At 49.4% G+C, this 17,501-nt stretch overlaps 6 protein-coding genes across 6 annotated transcripts; 1 reads left to right on the top strand and 5 right to left on the bottom strand.

Moving 5' to 3' along the window:
• Positions 1 to 1,367: 1,367 nt before the first annotated feature.
• Positions 1,368 to 2,774, bottom strand: BO87DRAFT_444594 (uncharacterized protein; the record flags this gene model as incomplete). Its single annotated transcript, XM_025628134.1, has 1 exon — positions 1,368 to 2,774. The coding sequence occupies one exon, from the start codon at positions 2,772 to 2,774 to the stop codon at positions 1,368 to 1,370; it is 1,407 nt and encodes a 468-aa protein (XP_025476152.1).
• A 968-nt stretch (positions 2,775 to 3,742) lies between these two features.
• BO87DRAFT_379577 (putative sugar transporter) lies at positions 3,743 to 5,606 on the bottom strand. The gene has a single exon (XM_025624072.1). It carries the CDS (start codon positions 5,356 to 5,358, stop codon positions 3,769 to 3,771), a length of 1,590 nt encoding a protein of 529 aa, XP_025476151.1. The 5' UTR covers positions 5,359 to 5,606; the 3' UTR covers positions 3,743 to 3,768.
• A 385-nt stretch (positions 5,607 to 5,991) lies between these two features.
• Positions 5,992 to 7,495, bottom strand: BO87DRAFT_389882 (rhamnogalacturonase rhgA; the record flags this gene model as incomplete). The annotated part of the gene is made up of 4 exons (XM_025624910.1): positions 5,992 to 6,464; positions 6,520 to 6,721; positions 6,774 to 6,812; positions 6,869 to 7,495. The coding sequence occupies 4 exons, from the start codon at positions 7,493 to 7,495 to the stop codon at positions 5,992 to 5,994; spliced, it is 1,341 nt and encodes a 446-aa protein (XP_025476150.1).
• Positions 7,496 to 8,229: 734 nt separating this feature from the next.
• BO87DRAFT_379574 (YdcF family protein) lies at positions 8,230 to 9,312 on the bottom strand. The gene has a single exon (XM_025624071.1). It carries the CDS (start codon positions 9,198 to 9,200, stop codon positions 8,382 to 8,384), a length of 819 nt encoding a protein of 272 aa, XP_025476149.1. The 5' UTR covers positions 9,201 to 9,312; the 3' UTR covers positions 8,230 to 8,381.
• Positions 9,313 to 12,047: 2,735 nt separating this feature from the next.
• On the bottom strand, positions 12,048 to 12,663 carry BO87DRAFT_444592 (uncharacterized protein; the record flags this gene model as incomplete). The annotated part of the gene is made up of 1 exon (XM_025628133.1): positions 12,048 to 12,663. The coding sequence occupies one exon, from the start codon at positions 12,661 to 12,663 to the stop codon at positions 12,124 to 12,126; it is 540 nt and encodes a 179-aa protein (XP_025476148.1). The 3' UTR covers positions 12,048 to 12,123.
• Positions 12,664 to 14,520: 1,857 nt separating this feature from the next.
• BO87DRAFT_379573 (putative cholinesterase) lies at positions 14,521 to 17,001 on the top strand. Its single transcript, XM_025624070.1, has one exon. It carries the CDS (start codon positions 14,697 to 14,699, stop codon positions 16,890 to 16,892), a length of 2,196 nt encoding a protein of 731 aa, XP_025476147.1. The 5' UTR covers positions 14,521 to 14,696; the 3' UTR covers positions 16,893 to 17,001.
• Positions 17,002 to 17,501: the final 500 nt, after the last annotated feature.

Genomic DNA, 17,501 nt, shown 5'->3' with positions numbered 1-17,501 from the left:
ACCTTCCCAATGCGTTTGGAACCGAACACTGAATATCTGGCTGGAACCTGGCACCTGCACTTTCTTCCAAGGTTTATGAGTCTCATCTGCTGTTTCGGATATGCACCAGCGCCACTGACGCCAGACTCCTAGATCTTATTCATTCGGTACCCGCTACAGCTAACTTTATAGGACTTATCTCGGACATTCTAAGCAATTGCCATGGGTGTTCGGCAACTGTATGATTGGCTTGACACGCCTGGATATGGGAACAGATAAATATTACTAGAGAGAGAGCATCTTCCTAACCTACAATGAGACTTTACTTTTCCCTGGGTCGTCACTGTTACTATATGTGGTGGCTTTATATTCGGTTCGTCACTGCATCTTTGGTCGGAACGTGGCGATGTTCTACATCCACTTAGCTCCTGGGCTTGTTCGACTGGAATTATCATGGTAGGTGCGGATCAATATCCGGAAGGGATTCCTTACAAGCTCAACCTAAACTTTCAGAGAGGCAACCTTGCCTTGACCATTTAGCTCAAGTTTCTTCGCTGCGTTCTTTGGTGGGCCGCCATGCTACAAACAGGTTATTGCTTCCCACCGGCTGTAGGGAAAGACTTATAAGTTTGGACTGCCCTATCTAGTATTCGTCGCTGTTCGCTTCCAGCCAGTCACCATGCAGCCCTCAGTTCGATCACACTAATGTCATCTACCACTTTGGTGCACACCCTCCTGCTAGCACGTCTAACGATGCCCATCTGTCCCGTCAACCCGTCAACCAAGCAATTCCGCCATTCTTTACCACATTCTAAGCTCTTTTGATTGGTCAGCAGCTCCTCAAGTTTGTGAATGTGAATGGCGGGGAGCAACAAGCGGGCAAGCTTGTTCTTATGCGGATTCCGCAGGGTCATTCATGCCCACCTACAACTAACAGTGGAGTCAATCTTGAATCATCATGCCTCAGTGCCCCTTGTACCTTGCGGTAGAGCCCGCCCACAGGAAGACAAGGTGACAATCTATTGCCCTAGTTGAATTGAACCGGTCACCCAGTATCCGCCAACTGAGGGGTTCGGTGGATTGGATCATCACACTCCGGAAACCTTAATTTGCCCAGTTGCTTACCCATACACAAGCAACATTGCTATATATTCATATATAATTTACAATTTACCTCTTTTCCGTTCTGTTAACACGAGACCCGCAACTACACCATGACGAGTGGCTTTTACAGATGCTGCTTGGACCTTTGTAAGGGACAGGACCCTGTGAATACTATTACAGAGGTTCTTTCGTGCTTTCTCTTTATTGGTGCTGAGCAAACCCAAGTCCAATAAATCTCGATATTTCAATGTCAATCGCTGAGCTACAGAAGGGATCCCACCAGCTCATCCAATATACTCTACTACATGATTCCACTCCGAATCATGTCTCAATGCCTCCATGTCAGCATCGGTCAAACAAACAAGCATGTCTAAATCTCCCTGCGGCTGCATTGGGAAGATATATAGCAAACCGGGCACTACGTTTCCCGAGAAGTTAGGTCGTCGTACGAAGTCGGGGCGGCCGAGTATTCCAAATTCATGGTGCATGATATCTGCCCGCGAGAGCGACGACATTCCTACATCTGTATCGGGATTGAAGACCCCACCATATGTTATTATCGATTTATCCGGCTGTTGTGCAATAAACGTTGCGAAGCATCGTATATGGTACGCTGTGTTTGCGCGATTCATTTCCCGGCGAAGGTGGAACGCTATCGCGTGCAGTGGCAGGTCGATCAGTTCACCGATGGTCAGCCAAATCGCTACATTATGAACAAGGTCGCCCATATACTCGGCTGGAACACCCAATACTTTGCGGCCGTCCATAGCACGCGAGAACCTTGATCGGGTATCAGGCGTACTGCGACGCTGATGCCGCATCATCGTGAGCTTCTTCCAGAAAAACGCGCTAATAGCGTCGTCGCCTGTGATGAAAAGCACCTCTGGATCTGACTCTCCGGGCGGCGGAGTAGCCCATGTCTTAAGCTCAGTCACGTTGGCTGTAGCTAGGCGTACAACATGCCACTGGGCTGGTTCTGTGCACTCTACAAGCTGCATGTCTGTACTGGGAGGGAGCAGGTAACGACTATGGTCTAGCATCGGCTCATCCGGACGCAGAAGAGGAACAACATTGCGTCTATCACAATTTATCTTCTCCAGCAGATCGTTGGAGAACTTCTCGCCGCGCATAGCCTGAGCAATGAGCCTGGCAAAGCCAAATACTCCCCCGCCGTCCGTCATATTATGCTGTGTCGCAAAATCGATAAGCACACCCTCTTCTACAAAGTTCGCTTGAAGTCGAATCACACGGGAAGGATCCTCCTCTGAGTCTTCGAACCGCTGAGGGAACGCCGTAGTGGGTGCTAGTAGACTGGAGTCCAGCAAGTAATTCGGCGCCTTCGATCGCTGGATTACCTGATACGGTGGAAGCTCCCGCGAGACGTCCTTCACTTCAACAAGCCGGTTTGGGGCCGGACAAGGTACAACGATATATCTCCCCGAGTTACAGGGACTTTTATCAACATTGATCACCTTTCCCGCCATCCATGGCACCTTCTCGCGAATCAGGGCGACGGCCGATATCAGATCAGATACGATGTCGTCACGGGTTATGCCTTCGGGCATAGGGAAAAGGAGTAAGATGTGGGTGTAGACCTGCAGCATGGGCAGTTGGCCGAGGACATCTTCATATCGACTGAGATCTTCATATCGGCTGGGTTCTTTCTTAATTGCTCTGCGGTAGCGGGTCATTGTGATGGTTTTCGTGGGGTTGGATGGAAGTGTACTGTCAATGACAGAAATATATAGTGAGACTACGTGTATTTAGATACCCCGCCAGGTGACCTCTTCCTATTTATTTGGTTGAATCTCTGTGTGATACCTTGACCGGATATCCGGAGTATCTCAGCAGACTTAATATATCCTTTCTAGAACAACTCATCCGAAGGATCGTGGCTTGTAGAACATGTAAAAGCACTTTTGTGCAACGCTTCACTGGGAGCTTAAACCGAAATCATACTTTAACTCATACCATCAGTAGTACTACTCCCTCCTCAGCCCTTCCCCTCAACGATATAATAATATCTTCCCCCGAAACACCATAACCATAATCCTAATCCCAAAACACAGCCTAATACCCAATCAAGCAGTCCAATACCCCCTAACTGACTCCCTAATAACATCCAAACATGATACCACCCCAGACACATCAAATAACCCCTCATGCATAAGTATCTGCAAATTAGTAACCTCCTCTAGCAGACAGTACGCGCAAGCACGCAGAAACAGACTTAAATAATTTCTAGTTAAGTTGCATGTCTGTCTTACCTTCAAAACTCTAATTGTCAATTTATTTTATTATCTGCGTGTGCATCATGTGCGTGTATGCGTGTATGTATGCAGGCTTTTGTATGCATTCTGCTCTAGGGATAGATAGTTTCACGGCTGTAGGGATTTTAGGTAGTGGGCACTTACTATTTGTTTCAAGGTGTAATGTTATTTGTTTGGTATTGCTGGGAGGTAGTATCTACTATTAGTGCAAGGGGAGACAAATACTATCAGTCATGTCCATGTATGTCATATCATATTCTTCAGATCATCATATTGTATGATCATCACAAGTACTATCCCCGTCCCTCCCTTTATGTACCTCCTAATATACCCTGCCATGTCATACAAGCACAGCATTCACACACCCCTACCAATTAATCCTTGTACCTACACTGTGTACCCCCAACAACAAAAACTATAAACTCATCCTCCCCCTCGTCTCATACGGTATCAACACGACCAACAACCCCGCCAGCACAAACATCCCCCCACTAACATATACCGGCACCGCTGTCTCCATATTCGACACCAGAGCAATAATCGGCGCCAAGATCCCTCCAATCCGATTTGCGCCCCCGACCAACGCATTCCCAGTACCGCGATACTGCGTCTCGAAGATCTCCGGCGTGTACGCATACAGCACCGCATACAGCAAACTGCTAGTGAAACTGTAGGCGCAGTTCCACCCCAACAGGGCACCGGAGGTCTTCGCCGTCGTGGACGCCAGCAAAAACGCGCCCGAGGAGAGTGTGGCGAGACACAGCGTGCCCTTGCGTCCTAACCGAGGCATCTCGACCATCACTCCGCCGACTAAGCTGCCGGGGACGCCGACCGCGGCGATGATGAGCGAGTTGCGGTATGTGATGTACGTCGAGCCGTCGCCGAATTGGATCCCGCGCATTTGCTGCAGGTAGGGGAGGAAGTTGTTGTATAGGGGGAAGCCGAGGCCGACGAGGGCCCAGATGAGGATCATGAGGGTCGTGGACCAGGCGCGGCGCGGGGTGCGGAAGAGAGCGCGCACGTAGGGGGCGGAGAGTGGTTCGAGGCGCATGCGGAGATGGTCGAGGGCGCCGAGGGCTCCGTTGTTGGGTGTTGTGTGGGTTGGGGTGGGGGTGTTGGTGGTGGTTGTTTCGGTGCTGCTGGAGATGGGTCCGTCGTCTTGGAGGTCATCTATGGATAGAGAGGAGCTGGTGCCGTTGCGACGCGCGACTTCATGGACGACGGCGACGGATTCTTCGTGGCGGCCTTTGCCCATGAGGTACTTGGGGGATTCGTAGAGATTGAAGAATAGACATCGGGCTAGGCACATGAAGAGAGCGAGGCCGCCCATTGCGATGAGGAAGTAGCGCCAACCCATGTTGGAGGCCTTGGTGCAGTGGTCGGCGGAGGCGCAGGTCGTTTCGCCGATCAGAGGCCATGCGACGAGGTTGGCGAGGAGCTGTGCCAGCGCCCAGTTGATTGATAGTACCGTGAGCAGGTACTGGTGCGAACCGGGGAGAAACTCGAGGAAGATGGCCGAGTCGACGGGCAGGTTGCCGCCAACGCCAAAGGACCATAATGCAGCGAAGACGCCCACGGCTGCGAAAGACGGTGAGCCAGCAGCGACCAATCCGAAAATGGCGGTGATGGCAATGGTCAGGTTGAAGGCCCATCGCCGACCGAACAGATCGCAGGTGAAGCCCCAGAAGAGCGACCCGGCTAGCAGCCCGATGTTTTGGGCCAGGGACAGTAACGGCGGCCGGGCGACGTTGAATTCATAAGACACTGGGACGAGGATGAGGGAGGTGACGATGGGCCATAGGTTGTCGCTGGCCCAGCCGAATCCAATGACGCCGAACAGCTGCCACTGATACCTGCCCATGCCGATGTCTTGAATGGCGCGGTTGAGCAGATCGGCCTTGTAGCGATAGGCAGCAGCAGCAGCATTGGGCGTCGGCGGGTTCGAAGCCCCTTCCAGCGTCGATAACACGGGCTCTGCCTCATCTGGTTTGGATGCGCCCGTCATGATCACGGCGATGTGAGGATGACAAGTTGAAGAATAGATTCCTCGGGGTTGATCCGGTCGGTTTGGAATTGCGGGGTTGAGACAGAAAATCAGCGAAGCTTATCGGCGGCAATTTTCTGGTCGCATCTCAACTTGCGATCGGGAGCAGAATCTCGTTCAGTGAGGCTGCCAAACAGATGTCATTTTGTGAGAGTGAAAGAAAGTGAAGAAGGAGTGAAGGGGAAGTGGAGAGGGAGAGAAGTGACAAGAAACAAGACATCCGGTTGCGGAGGAGGATGTGCTCGGTGATTAATGGTAGATGATTACACAAGACACGAGGATGAGAGGAGCATCAAAGAAAAACTCACGGTAGAAACCTTAAGATGGCGGGATCTGCAGGGCCGATGGTCTCATTTCTTTTCATCGCCAGCCAATCACGCATTATATATGCATAAATTGCGCATTCTTCCATCCTCTGGATGCAGATCTTGAAGTAAAGGAAATGAAATCATCTTAAGAGATACACCGCCAGTTAAATGTGTTATTAATTACTCATTCACTCACTGGTTAACTAACTACCTACACACTGTACACACCTGCCCTCACCTATTCCACTCCTGCCAAAGGGTAGCAAAGAATGAATCATTCTCGATTTCAAGCCGTCGTGGCAGCCGATGCCAAGGGACTGATCGCCGTCACGCCGGGATAGAAGGAAGTCGGGATGGTAGGGATGGGGATGGACGCGGTCGTGCCAAAGTCCGTGGTGAGATCCGCTGCCATCGTGGTGGCCGAATATCCTGAGGGCGCCGTGGTGACAGTCTGGGTGGTCGTGTACGAGGTGGTGGAATCGCTGTCTTCGAGGCAAAATCCATCACCATACGCCGACTCGCAGGTGTAGGTCTGCTCATCGCCGCTTTCGGTCCACATGGCAAAATCCTCGATGGTGATGTCGGTGCAAGGGGCCGTGTCCGAGCATACCACCTTGATGGGCCCGCGTTCGGCACCATCCGCCTCCGTTCCCTTCCAGTTCTTGAATGTGATGTTACTCAGTTCCACGCCGTCGCCATCCACGGCTGTCATGCTGCTCCAGTAGCTGTCAATATCCAGAGAATAGGCGTTTCCGTGTCCTGCAACGCATTAGCCGGGGGCTATATATACCTAGTTCGAGTGGGCCAGACATACCAATGAAGTTCTCTAGAAGGGTGTTCTTGACTGTCCCATTACCGCCATTGCTCTTGATCATGTACATCTGGTTGGAACTCCAGGTGTAAACGTTGCGGTACAGAATATCAGTGATATCGGTGTCAGCGCCGAGAGAACCCATCGCACAACCTCCACTCCAGTTGCAGTAGATGCTTTCCACTAGGATGTTGTTGGCAGGGCTCTGCGGGTTGTCAGTAACCGAGCTAGGGATGGTCATACCAGGTGGGCCCTACCTTGACCGTGACACATTCATCCTTGTTGGTCACCTCAACCTGGGTACATGTATCAGCACTGGAAGCTTTCCATTGTGGTATGATGTGGAACATACGTCGTGAACCCAGATGTTGCTACCCCACACATCAATCCCATCCAAGCCGCCCGAGTTACCACCCCGGATAGCCATGTTATACACTTCTCCATCGGAGCAGTCGTCCATGACGAAGTGGAAGGCTGGCGCGTCCACGAGAATGATATCATGCACCGCGAAATTGCTCACATCCTGGAGTCGCAAAATCCGTGGTCCATCAAGATCGCCCTCCCGGTGGTACACATATCCGAATCCTTGGACGGCACCAGAGGACGAGTTACTGTACAACTCAAAGTCGGAAGAATTCTCCACTAGAATCATATTACCGCCATCGGTGCCAGTACGGTAAATAGTACCGTCCAGGATGATGGCGGTCGCCTTGCCTCCTGACAGAGACACCCAGGTGTCCATCGCATAGTCACCAGGAGGAATATAAATCAGACCTCCGTCCGAGCACGCATCCCAGGCTTCTGAGAGGGGAGACCCAATGTCGGTGGAGTTGTCTGCCACAGCACCATAGTCCAAGATGTTACACGTCTTGGTCGCAGCCTTGGAGTGTGCCGAAGTGAGCGGACCGACGCTACCGGAGAGCTGGCCGTTGACCAGCAATGGGGTGAGGGCGAGAGCGAGAAGGGAAAAAGCAGGCATGGTGAGAAGTTACTTTGCAAGTGTTTCTCTGCTTGGTCTCAACCGATCGCAGCAATTGCCGCTGGCCTTTTATAAGCATCCAGTATGCCACATACCTCGAGGGCAGCTCCTCCCACCGGAGAATCCATAGCCGCCCCTATCACCTCAGCTCATATGAGGTGGCTGCAAGGATTGACACGACGGTGAGAGACGGCAGGGTTTCTCGATATTAATTCTGGATTCATTGTTTCGTCCCGTTGGTTTCCCGTTCCTGGACCGATGCCGATCATTTTCTTCTCGTGAATCAGAGGTCAAGCTTTAGCTCAGGCCTTTCAGAACAATTCCTTATTCACGGAGAAATCGAATCAAGAGCAGGGACCCCGCCGGCTTCGAGACGAGTGCTGACGGGCGCTCGGCTATTTCGAAGGGGATATTGCAGCGATGATCATGTCGGAGCTGACGAAGAGTCAAGAACTAAGTCCCTTTAGCGGTTCGACAGGGCCGCTTGGCAATCCACGAGTCAGGGTCTACCGTTGGCAAGTCTCATGATTGCTGGAACGTGCACTCATCAGTCAACAAAGGGCCACGGATTTTGGAATCAAGCTTACGTACCTGCAGACTTGAAGCTTGTGTTCGGTGGAAGATTTAACAGAGACAAGAAGTGCATCGGATGGGAGATGCCGTATCTGCTTACGTATGGTACCATATGTTACCTAATATATACCGTTATATACGTCACAATATGTAGTAAACTGGCTGATTACAATACATTTCTATGTAAGTACGCGTTCTGATACAGACAACATGGTATCATGGAAATGGGTCTCTAGTGGATATCTCGGCAGTTCCGATCGCGAGATTCCCCATAGTAAAACCACAGCCACAACACAACCTGAAAACGACCAATCTATCTCTTTGCCGAATCTTCTCCTATCCCCCTTTGGACCCTAGAATACGCGTGTTCAACCTCCTCCGGAATATCAACATGACCAATAAACCCCTTCCCCATGGGCCCATACCCATGCTCATCATCTCTCAGCCGTGGAATCTCACCCAGAACCAGACCCAAGAAGCGTGACATACTCCACAATGTCCCCGTCACCCCTGGCATACTACCATCATCATCATATACCAACTCACCCTCCTCAAGCTTAACTCGAGGCACTATTATCGGCCAGCTGAGCAACTTCGGAGGCCTCGGCGCATACGCCTTTTCAAATGAGGCAACCGTCCGCCGAGCCATGGTCGGATCCTGCACAACAATCATAGATTTAGGTTCCGGGATACCGTTCCTTGCCAATAATGCCCGTGTTTCTAAGGCATTCTGTCCGCAATTCGTGGACTTATCTTCTAGTAGAACCGTGCAGCCGGATTTTTGAATAAAAGTGGCATCAAAGCAACGCGTGAAGATGGTATGCAGGACGTGAGATTCCGGCTTGCCTGTGATTTCTGGGACGAGGTGTGCGTAGTCTGGGTGCCTCGATACGGCCTCGTAGAGATGAGGCGTGGAGTGGCCGATTCCACCGCATAAAACGAGTGTTTTAGTTAATTGGGGGTTGCGCTCTAGGTGTTTGAAGACGGCTTCTGCGGGATAAAGCACTGCCGAAACACATATCACGATGCAGTCGGTGTCGATTGGGGGGTGGGATGATGCTGGGATTTGTTCGTGGGCTAGAAATTGCGCTAGCAGATTGATGTCGTCCGGGTTGATGGATGAGGATGACATTGTTTTTGCTGCTGATTCACCGACTGACTAGCTTGATAGCTAGCCGATTTATCTAGCTGTTGACTTTAGTTCAGTCTAGTTGCTTAGATTGCATATCGTGTGTTTGAGGCAGATGAAAGGAATTGGAGATTAGTCAATTACGGAGAAGAGGTCATATCCTCTTCCTGAAACGATGATTGGTCCAGATTCTTGCGGGGTATCAATACCCCGAGACCCCGATTTATCTTCTCTCCCATGTTCGCTGTTTATCAATTTCAAGAGTTGCACGGCGTTTTTCGGCGAGGTTTGATCTGCTAAGTATGTGGGAGATGCCATAGAATGGGTATGTAGTATCCAATAAGATGTGGAAGATACGCCTACTGTAGGCATACATTTTACCTAAATATCTCTCCCTAATGTTGCGGACAAAAAATATACCACTTGATGACAAACACGGTGTTTTCCTACCATTCATGTGAGCCACTTCCTGGTCAAACTCCAGGTGGTACTTAGTTACTACTCTTGAGCCGGCTGTTATTTATCTGGACAGCGAGTGATTATCTCAGATGATAGTAACTGGAACCCCAGAAAGGAAAGGATAGAAACCTTCAGGAACATTCCTTCCTTTTCTTCTTTCTACTACATCCTCTAATCTATTTAAATTCATATGACTAGTTAACCACGGGAATTGCTTTAGGTCCATCTAGCATGAAAAGGTGCTCTCCACTACTGCTCAGTTCTGCCCATGGAATACTATCTGCTACCACAAAGTCATTTCCACTACTGCCTCTGCTAGGCGGGAAATGCCGGACAAACTCTTCGCTTTACTGATTAGATCAACTATAGTGATCTTCTGAATAAATAGTATGGGGGCTATACTCTCGATGCTGACAGTTAAATAAGACACCTCGTGGCTCCTGTTGGACAATTTCCATTACACAAAGAGCTGTCCACGTGATACCATCGCTGACGGAGACAAACTCACATCACACAGAAAAGAAAGCACTTACACGCCCCTCAATCTTGCATGATCCACTTATTTACCTGTCCCAGGATACAAGGCCACAATATTTTTCTCGGGTATACCAGATCAGGCACACACCAACACAAGACATACGCGATGTCTCAAAGATCGTTGTCGATGCTGTCAACTGTCTCGAGGGTTCGCCGTGGTCTCGACAATCTGTTTGACAAAGTCATGGAACTTAGAGGATATGTGCCTACCGATGGTCATGTGAATATCCACAATCTTAAGTGTGTTGAACATGTAATTCGGTTTGACTTTGAGCAGTTGGACAATCCCCAGACTTGTTCTACAATCTTTCCTCCGGTCTTTTTTCGTCCTATGGAGTCAACTCAATTACGGAAATCCTATCCTGAGATACGCGGATTTGCGAACATTGATCAGTTCATCGGCAAACTGTCGCCCAAATTCCGCTGTAGTCAGATAGCTAGCCTTATCCATGATCGTGCGACCCGTGAGGCAATGACAAGGGAAGTTCTGGGAAATAAACCGTAACCAAACCCAGGGTAACCGAGTGGCTTAAAGCCGGGCCCGTAGTTCTGCCTGTCCTTTAGGCCGTGTAGAACCAGAGACACTCGGGAGTCCTGGGTACGATTCCGGGCATGGGCGAGCTGGCCCTTGACACGTAGCACGTAGGCTCAAGAACGTGCCATCGTCATGCTGGAAATCGTCTGCAAAAACCGCACTAAGCGGTTTTCGTAGCCTCCTATGGGTTGGCAACCCATAGATGCAGGTGAGCTTTTTGCTTTGTTGTATAGATACACATGTCCCCTACTTAGTTGCGCGGCTAAAGACGTTTGAAAGAAAGATGCTGGAAAAGATGCGAAAAGACTCTACACTACCAGGATCATGGTTTGATTATTCGAGGGTTTCTGCCTGATTCAGGCAAACATTTACAATTCACCGTTGGGGGTTGTATTTTTCCATGTCTCTTGTCTATTGTTGAATGCTTTCATTCAGTTATTGACGAATAATTCGGACATACATTCATTACTGTCGTTTGATCTGATGCTTAGATAGAAGATGCTGGTGACGGCTAATAAATCAGACGTAAAACGAAAAAGACTAGTATAACAGATATTAATCTCGGCCATATCTGCAGTAATAAAACAATGCTTGGAATTCCTGCCACCTACTATACAGACCAAAGAAGCTGGATCTAATCTATTTCCAGAGCAGTTGCAGGTTCAGACTTGGACTGCTGGGCAAGAGAGGAACAAATTACACAAGGAATTGACCCCACAAAGCAGAATGACTGTTGGTTCCGAGAATTATGGAGGTCAGGGAGTAGAGAAGTCCCAGAAAGACAGGGACTACTGTGTCTTCGTCTGGCATTATCATTTTCTAGTCCTTTTACAATCCATTGTAAGACTCCGACTGCAATCTCACTGGTCCATATGTTCCCAATACTGGATCAGTCCAGTTGTCAATATAGTTGATATGTTTGTCTTCTATATAGCACATTCTGTGCTTGGGTGATGAGAATCGTAGGGATCCCAAGACGTAAAGGATTTAGAGACTCTGGCACCTTGCAGTCGGGCAGCAGAACACGATACAATAGGTACTGCTCCTTGTTCACTTTGGATCCTGAGCGCAGATCAGGCCAGGTCAATAATTTCTTGCCGATGACATTGTATGTCTTAGCCGCTGCTGTCCACTCAGCTTTGTTTTTGGGGCATGTAAAAGGCATAATATAAGCAACCAAAGGGGCAATTACGATAGTGATAAGAATGAATGCTACTTTGCATAGAAAAGAAAATCCAAGTATTTGACATTTGTATAAGGGGGGGGGGGAAATAAAATTTAAAAAGCATGAAGTATTGAGTGCTTTGTAGTAGATTGTTGTCGTTACACAAGTAAACGCAGAAACTGCATAAGGAAAAACGCGTGGGGAAAGTGCGGTGGAGGACATAGTCGTACTCACCCCCGGGTCTCCAAAGGACGGCTCAGGTAAAGGCGAAGAAAAAAATCAATCGGCGCGCTCTTCTTCCATTCAAAGCTGTACAGTTTCGACTGTCTAATGACCAGCTTTTCTTGGACTATGCATGCAGTAAGGATTCTTGCGTGTTGAGGAAGGACAAAAGAGAAGAGAAGTACAGGAAAGTACTCTTCATTAGGAAAGAGATATGGATATTCTTCTGTCCCTTCACCATCGTTTTCCATAAGCCTCCACTTCTCTGTCTCTGAATCTACCTTGCGCTGGTTTGCGCGGCCTCGCATAGCAAAAACTAATGCACTGAATTCAGAGAAGAGTATGGAGTCTTCCCGAGCTTCCTTCGTATCAATGAGATGAATAGCCAGATGAGGATAGGCTTGCTCATCAACATTCCTTGGTTCTGGCTCTAAGACCCTGGAAACAGACCACCAATCACGCCCCTTACCGTAAGGACATGTGAGATCCGTTTCCAACCAAAAGGTACTGTCTGGTGCTCTGACGCAAAATGTTAGCAGAAGAAGCATATTTGCCATGGAGTGATATTATTTGCAAGGAGCGTACTGAACAAATTGAAGCCCTTGATGAATCCCTTTTTCTTTCTGAAAAAGGTAATTTGGGTGGCCTATTTGCCCAGGTATTGATTCTGGCGGCCTGGTTTCCCTTGGGGGGCGTGAATTGGTGGGTGTGGTGGGATGCTGGTGGTGGTGGTGAAGCTATTCGGGTCCTTCCCTTTCTGGTCTATATCATGTCTTCCCGCATCCGCACCCCATGAGGCTCTTACCATACTGTTTCTTACTTTCTATAGATGATATTCATATCCCACTATCCATCTTCGTAAATCTTTCCTACTTTACTGAAACTAACAAACAGTTCACCTCTGCAGACTAGCTGGTCCCCCGACCACCGATTCTTACCAGTTCTTTCCGTGAGTCACTCTCCCCCATGAATTCTTACTAGTCAGTGAAGTGAATCCAGTGCGCTACATTTTTGTTGACAACTTTTTCATGTATACCGAAGCCTATTGTAGTCCCCTTTTTGCCTCTGCCCTGTAGAGTCTAAGCAAAAAGCACACATTATCTCTATTAGTTCTAGCGAAGTTACTTCACGGTAAGTATGAACCTGCACCTGTTCTCTTTAATGAAGAAATCCAACGTTTTTTATTCCCGCATCTATTTTGACTCTGGCTTGTGAATGTGCGTAAACTCTTACTCTTATCTTTTATTCTACTTCTTCATACACCTAGCCAGCTGCACATGCACCTTACGTTTATCATCTGAGGCTACAATCTTACCTCCCCGTATGATTTTCCTGCTTATTGAAAGCCACGCTCTCTTTTGGATACTCTCATTCTCGAGGCTATTAGTCTGTCTGGTATGTCACATGGACGGTTACACTGGACTGATTGGTGTTTCCCTACAACTCATGTTTCTCGGTAGCAAAACAACCTAATCTATAACACTACTCTAGTCCTCTCCATACTTGTAAACACTTTGGCTTCCTGTCGCTTGGAAGCCTTTGCAAAGGCAGTATTGCTTGAATTGGCCGTGTGGTCGCTACGAAATGGACCAATGCATTTCAAAGACACGCTTGTGTATATGCACTTACACCTACGGTTGGCAGCACAAAGTGAAGGCTTTCAATAACCTCGGAACACATAAACCTGGCGAGCTAACAACTTTGAATTGGTTAGGTGTCCAAGTCATACAAATCCTACCAAAGCGCTATAGCAGAACAATTCATCAAGAAGTTCGATGTACTTTGCGCGTCAAATACCGGCGCCAGTACATGGACCGCCGCTACTATACAACGCGAAGGAGCCATACTAGCCCAGAAGATCTTACAAAAATATCACAACCATTATGCACTTTACAGAACAATATTTCCGATAACCACAGATATTCATGACACTTATGATGGTATGTTTCGAACAATAACATGGTAAATGGGTGGCACGTCATTTTAATCACGCATCCGAGTCGTTGTCATCAGCTGCACGCCAGAACATAGGGCTAGGGCGTTCAGGGAGCCCTAAGCCGGATCTGTGAGGGTGCAAAGGCGAAAATCGGCAGCCTGGCTGATTGCTCCGGTGAGGGAGCTTCTTCGTTCTTTTTTTCCATTTAGACTCATACGATCCTTGATTTCTACTGCCTCCACACCTCTGGTAATCATCGTTGATCAATGATCAACCGTTGGCAGCCGCGTGCCAAGGAAGCAGGTTCCGGTGGATGTTTGCCGAGAGAGCCATTCATATTGGCTGCCTCGGCTAGATAAATGGAATCTTCTCTCAGGAACAACCGATGCCCCAGCTTCCGCAGTTCTAGGATCAATGCACCCCAGCTTCCGCCAGTACCGATTTGGCTGTGTATGCTCCATCCATGGCAGTTTCTGTCGCTCGACTGACTCAAAGGATTGTTCTTCCGGCCATCCCGAATAACTGATGACCCCAAGCCCAGATTTCTCGGCCACCTCTCTTGGCAGCGATGAAGGTTTTTAAAACGGTTGCTGCCTTTCCTGGTGGTTTGTTCTTCCGTGCACTGGGTAGCCAAAGTCTGTGACAATGCAGCTTCAGTTTATCGTGGGCTCTTTGCTTCTCTTTGGTTCTGCTTTGGCGGCCCCAGCTCCGCTAGCAGATGCAAGATCCCATCCCAGCATTGATTCTCTGGGTACCCTTCAAGCTCTGAAGTATAACAACTTGGGCCCAGGAAACAATGGCACCGCCGCAGTCTTAATCTACGACCGACTGCCATACCTCAGTGCAGAATCTCGGTGTGCATCCATTGGCGAAGCCCTCTATCCGCTACAGGATGTATCCCAAGCCAACGCCACAGAGATAGGGTACCAGCTCGACTACCTGGCTTACACGAAGAATGTGGAGGCGAATAGCTCCTTTTGGGTAGCCAAAGGCTCACCAGATGGTTGCCAGGCATACTCTCAAAGCCGTAGGCAGGTTATTTCCGCTCCATGTAATCGACAACTGCCTGCCCTTTGCACCTCCAGCGTGCCTCCTACTACCGACAAGGACAGGGAAGCCGTGAACAAGTCAAAGATCTCTATCTCATTCGATGACTACCATATGACTGGCTATCGTGATGGGCGCTCGTTTCGATTCCTAGGCATTCCCTTCGCAGACCCGCCAGTCAGGGACCTGCGATTCGCACCCCCACGCCCTTACTCAGGTCCCAAGAAGATTGACGCGACTGAACTGGCGGACTCGTGCATCCAATCAGTTTCGGGCTTCGGTACACTCGACAACGGCGGTATCTCGGAGGACTGTCTATACCTGAACGTCTATTCTCCTATCCTGCCCTCTTCACACGACAGAAAGTCCACCCGCAAGCCTGTCGCGGTATACTTTTACGGTGGTGCGTTCACTAGTGGAACCGCGTCCATGGTCGACTACGATGGAGGAAATTTCGCTAGCCGTAACGACGTCGTTGTTGTGACAGTCAACTACCGAGTCGGTGCTCTAGGGTGGCTAACCACGGGCAACCTCACCACGGGCAATTACGGCACACGCGACCAAATCCTCGCCTTGAAGTGGGTCAACAAGTACATCGAAGCATTTGGTGGAGATCCAAACCATGTCACAATCTTTGGCCAATCCGCCGGAGGCCAGAGTGTCATTGCGCTACTCTCTTCGACTGCAGCCCATGGCCTATTCTCCGGTGCCATTGTGCAGTCCGCCCCCGTAGACCTTCCCTGGTTCACACGTGAGGTGTATACCAAGATTGTCACCCCCAACATCGCCGGGGCTGTCGGCTGCAATGGCACCACATCGGAATCCGCCCTCATCTCCTGTCTGAGATCGGTTCCAGCAACCCGGTACCTGGACAACACAACCGAGTTCGAAGCCGCCATGACAGCCTCCACCGAGACCATCGCCAGCGACTGGCTACATTCATCCGAGATCCTCGCATCAATCGAGCCCCTGATGCCCATAGTAGACGACACCGGCAGCGGCATCATCGACGACCAATTCTACCGTCTTCTCGCCTCGAACAGGCTGCCCAACCGCGTCCCCACCATGTTCACAACCGTCACCACCGAGGCCGCCCTCTACGTCGATCAATACGTCCCAAACCTGGGGGCAAGCGAAGCTGCTCTCGAGCTCGTCTACAGCTACGCCTACCCCACCTCCCTCATCAAATCCCTCATAGCCACCAACGCCTTCCCCCTAAACGCCTCAGACCCCGACAGCGTCCGAAACACCGTCGCCGACGCCCTCACCCACAGCGAATGGAGCTGCCCACAAGCCTACCTCCTCCGCCACGGCGGCCGCCACGCATTCCCACACCTCTGGGAAGTCGAAGTCCGACACGGCCACGTCCAAACCACCGTAGATGTCCCCAGCATCTGCTCCCCCAACACCGATTTCAATGCCACGTGCCACTCCGCAGATGTGCTGCCCGCCTGGGGCACTCTCAACAGCAAGACAAAGAACGTATCCCCATACTACAACAAGCGAGACATCCTGCATTCCCGTCTCATGAACGACGTCTTCGGTTCTTTCTTCCGCACCCGTAATCCCAACCCCGATTTGGAGATGCTGAAGCTTCGTGGGCCTGCCTATGCTTCGACGTACCAGATCTTTGGTCCTCGTGGATACTACATGCCTGAGTATGAGGTCGCGGAGCGAAATGTGAGTGTTCTCGATATGCCGCCGTCGGTTGTGAAGAATCCCGGTGTTACGGAGAAGTGTGCTGTGTTTGAGGACTTTGGGTTTAGCTTTCAGAGGGCTAATCTTACTGTTTGAGTGTGTGGGGTGAAGACTATACTGGATACGGATATATATTCTCATGTACGGAAGCGGAAGTTAGTAACTACTATGCATGTAGCGGTAGAAGCATCATGCTGGAGTCGAGGAAAATGAATGTAAATCTAATATAGTAGTAATCTGAAAGAGCCTAACATTGCTAAAATTCATTGCATTGCCTCAATGAGCAGGAACGGTAGAAATATACTCAGTTCTAGGATGATTAAGCGGGAGCGAAATGCAAAGTTTCCTTTCTCGCAATCCACATCTTACGCTCCCAAATACTATGCTATGGTTAATGACAACATCGGCCATAATTATATACTTACCAATCAAACAACCACTAGTAACATATTAAGACCCCTCTTTGGTAAAGGGAAACAATCTGAATTATCTGATATTCGTCATATAGTAAGTAGTGTATACTACCGAGGTAAAAGAGAAAAGATGACCCATGGAATCAAATAAGGTAGAATAAAACAACAGAGAGAATAGTGAGAGACCGCGAAAGAAACAGCAGAACTCCGTCTAACTCTCTAAAAATACTCGTATCGTCGTTAATCGTAACATAGCCGACCGCCATCAGGTCCGTCAGTTCATCATATCATA

The sequence above is a fragment of the Aspergillus neoniger genome (genome assembly GCF_003184625.1).
Source record: "Aspergillus neoniger CBS 115656 unplaced genomic scaffold BO87scaffold_34, whole genome shotgun sequence".
Classification (NCBI taxonomy): Eukaryota; Fungi; Ascomycota; class Eurotiomycetes; order Eurotiales; family Aspergillaceae; genus Aspergillus; species Aspergillus neoniger.
This window is presented reverse-complemented; position numbering and strand designations above follow the sequence as displayed.

Bases quoted from the DNA above. Each gene is read 5' to 3' on its own strand.
- BO87DRAFT_379573 (XM_025624070.1), top strand. From the start codon at position 14,697: ATGCAGCTTCAGTTTATCGTGGGCTCTTTGCTTCTCTTTGGTTCTGCT.
- BO87DRAFT_379577 (XM_025624072.1), bottom strand. From the start codon at position 5,358: ATGACGGGCGCATCCAAACCAGATGAGGCAGAGCCCGTGTTATCGACG.
- BO87DRAFT_379574 (XM_025624071.1), bottom strand. From the start codon at position 9,200: ATGTCATCCTCATCCATCAACCCGGACGACATCAATCTGCTAGCGCAA.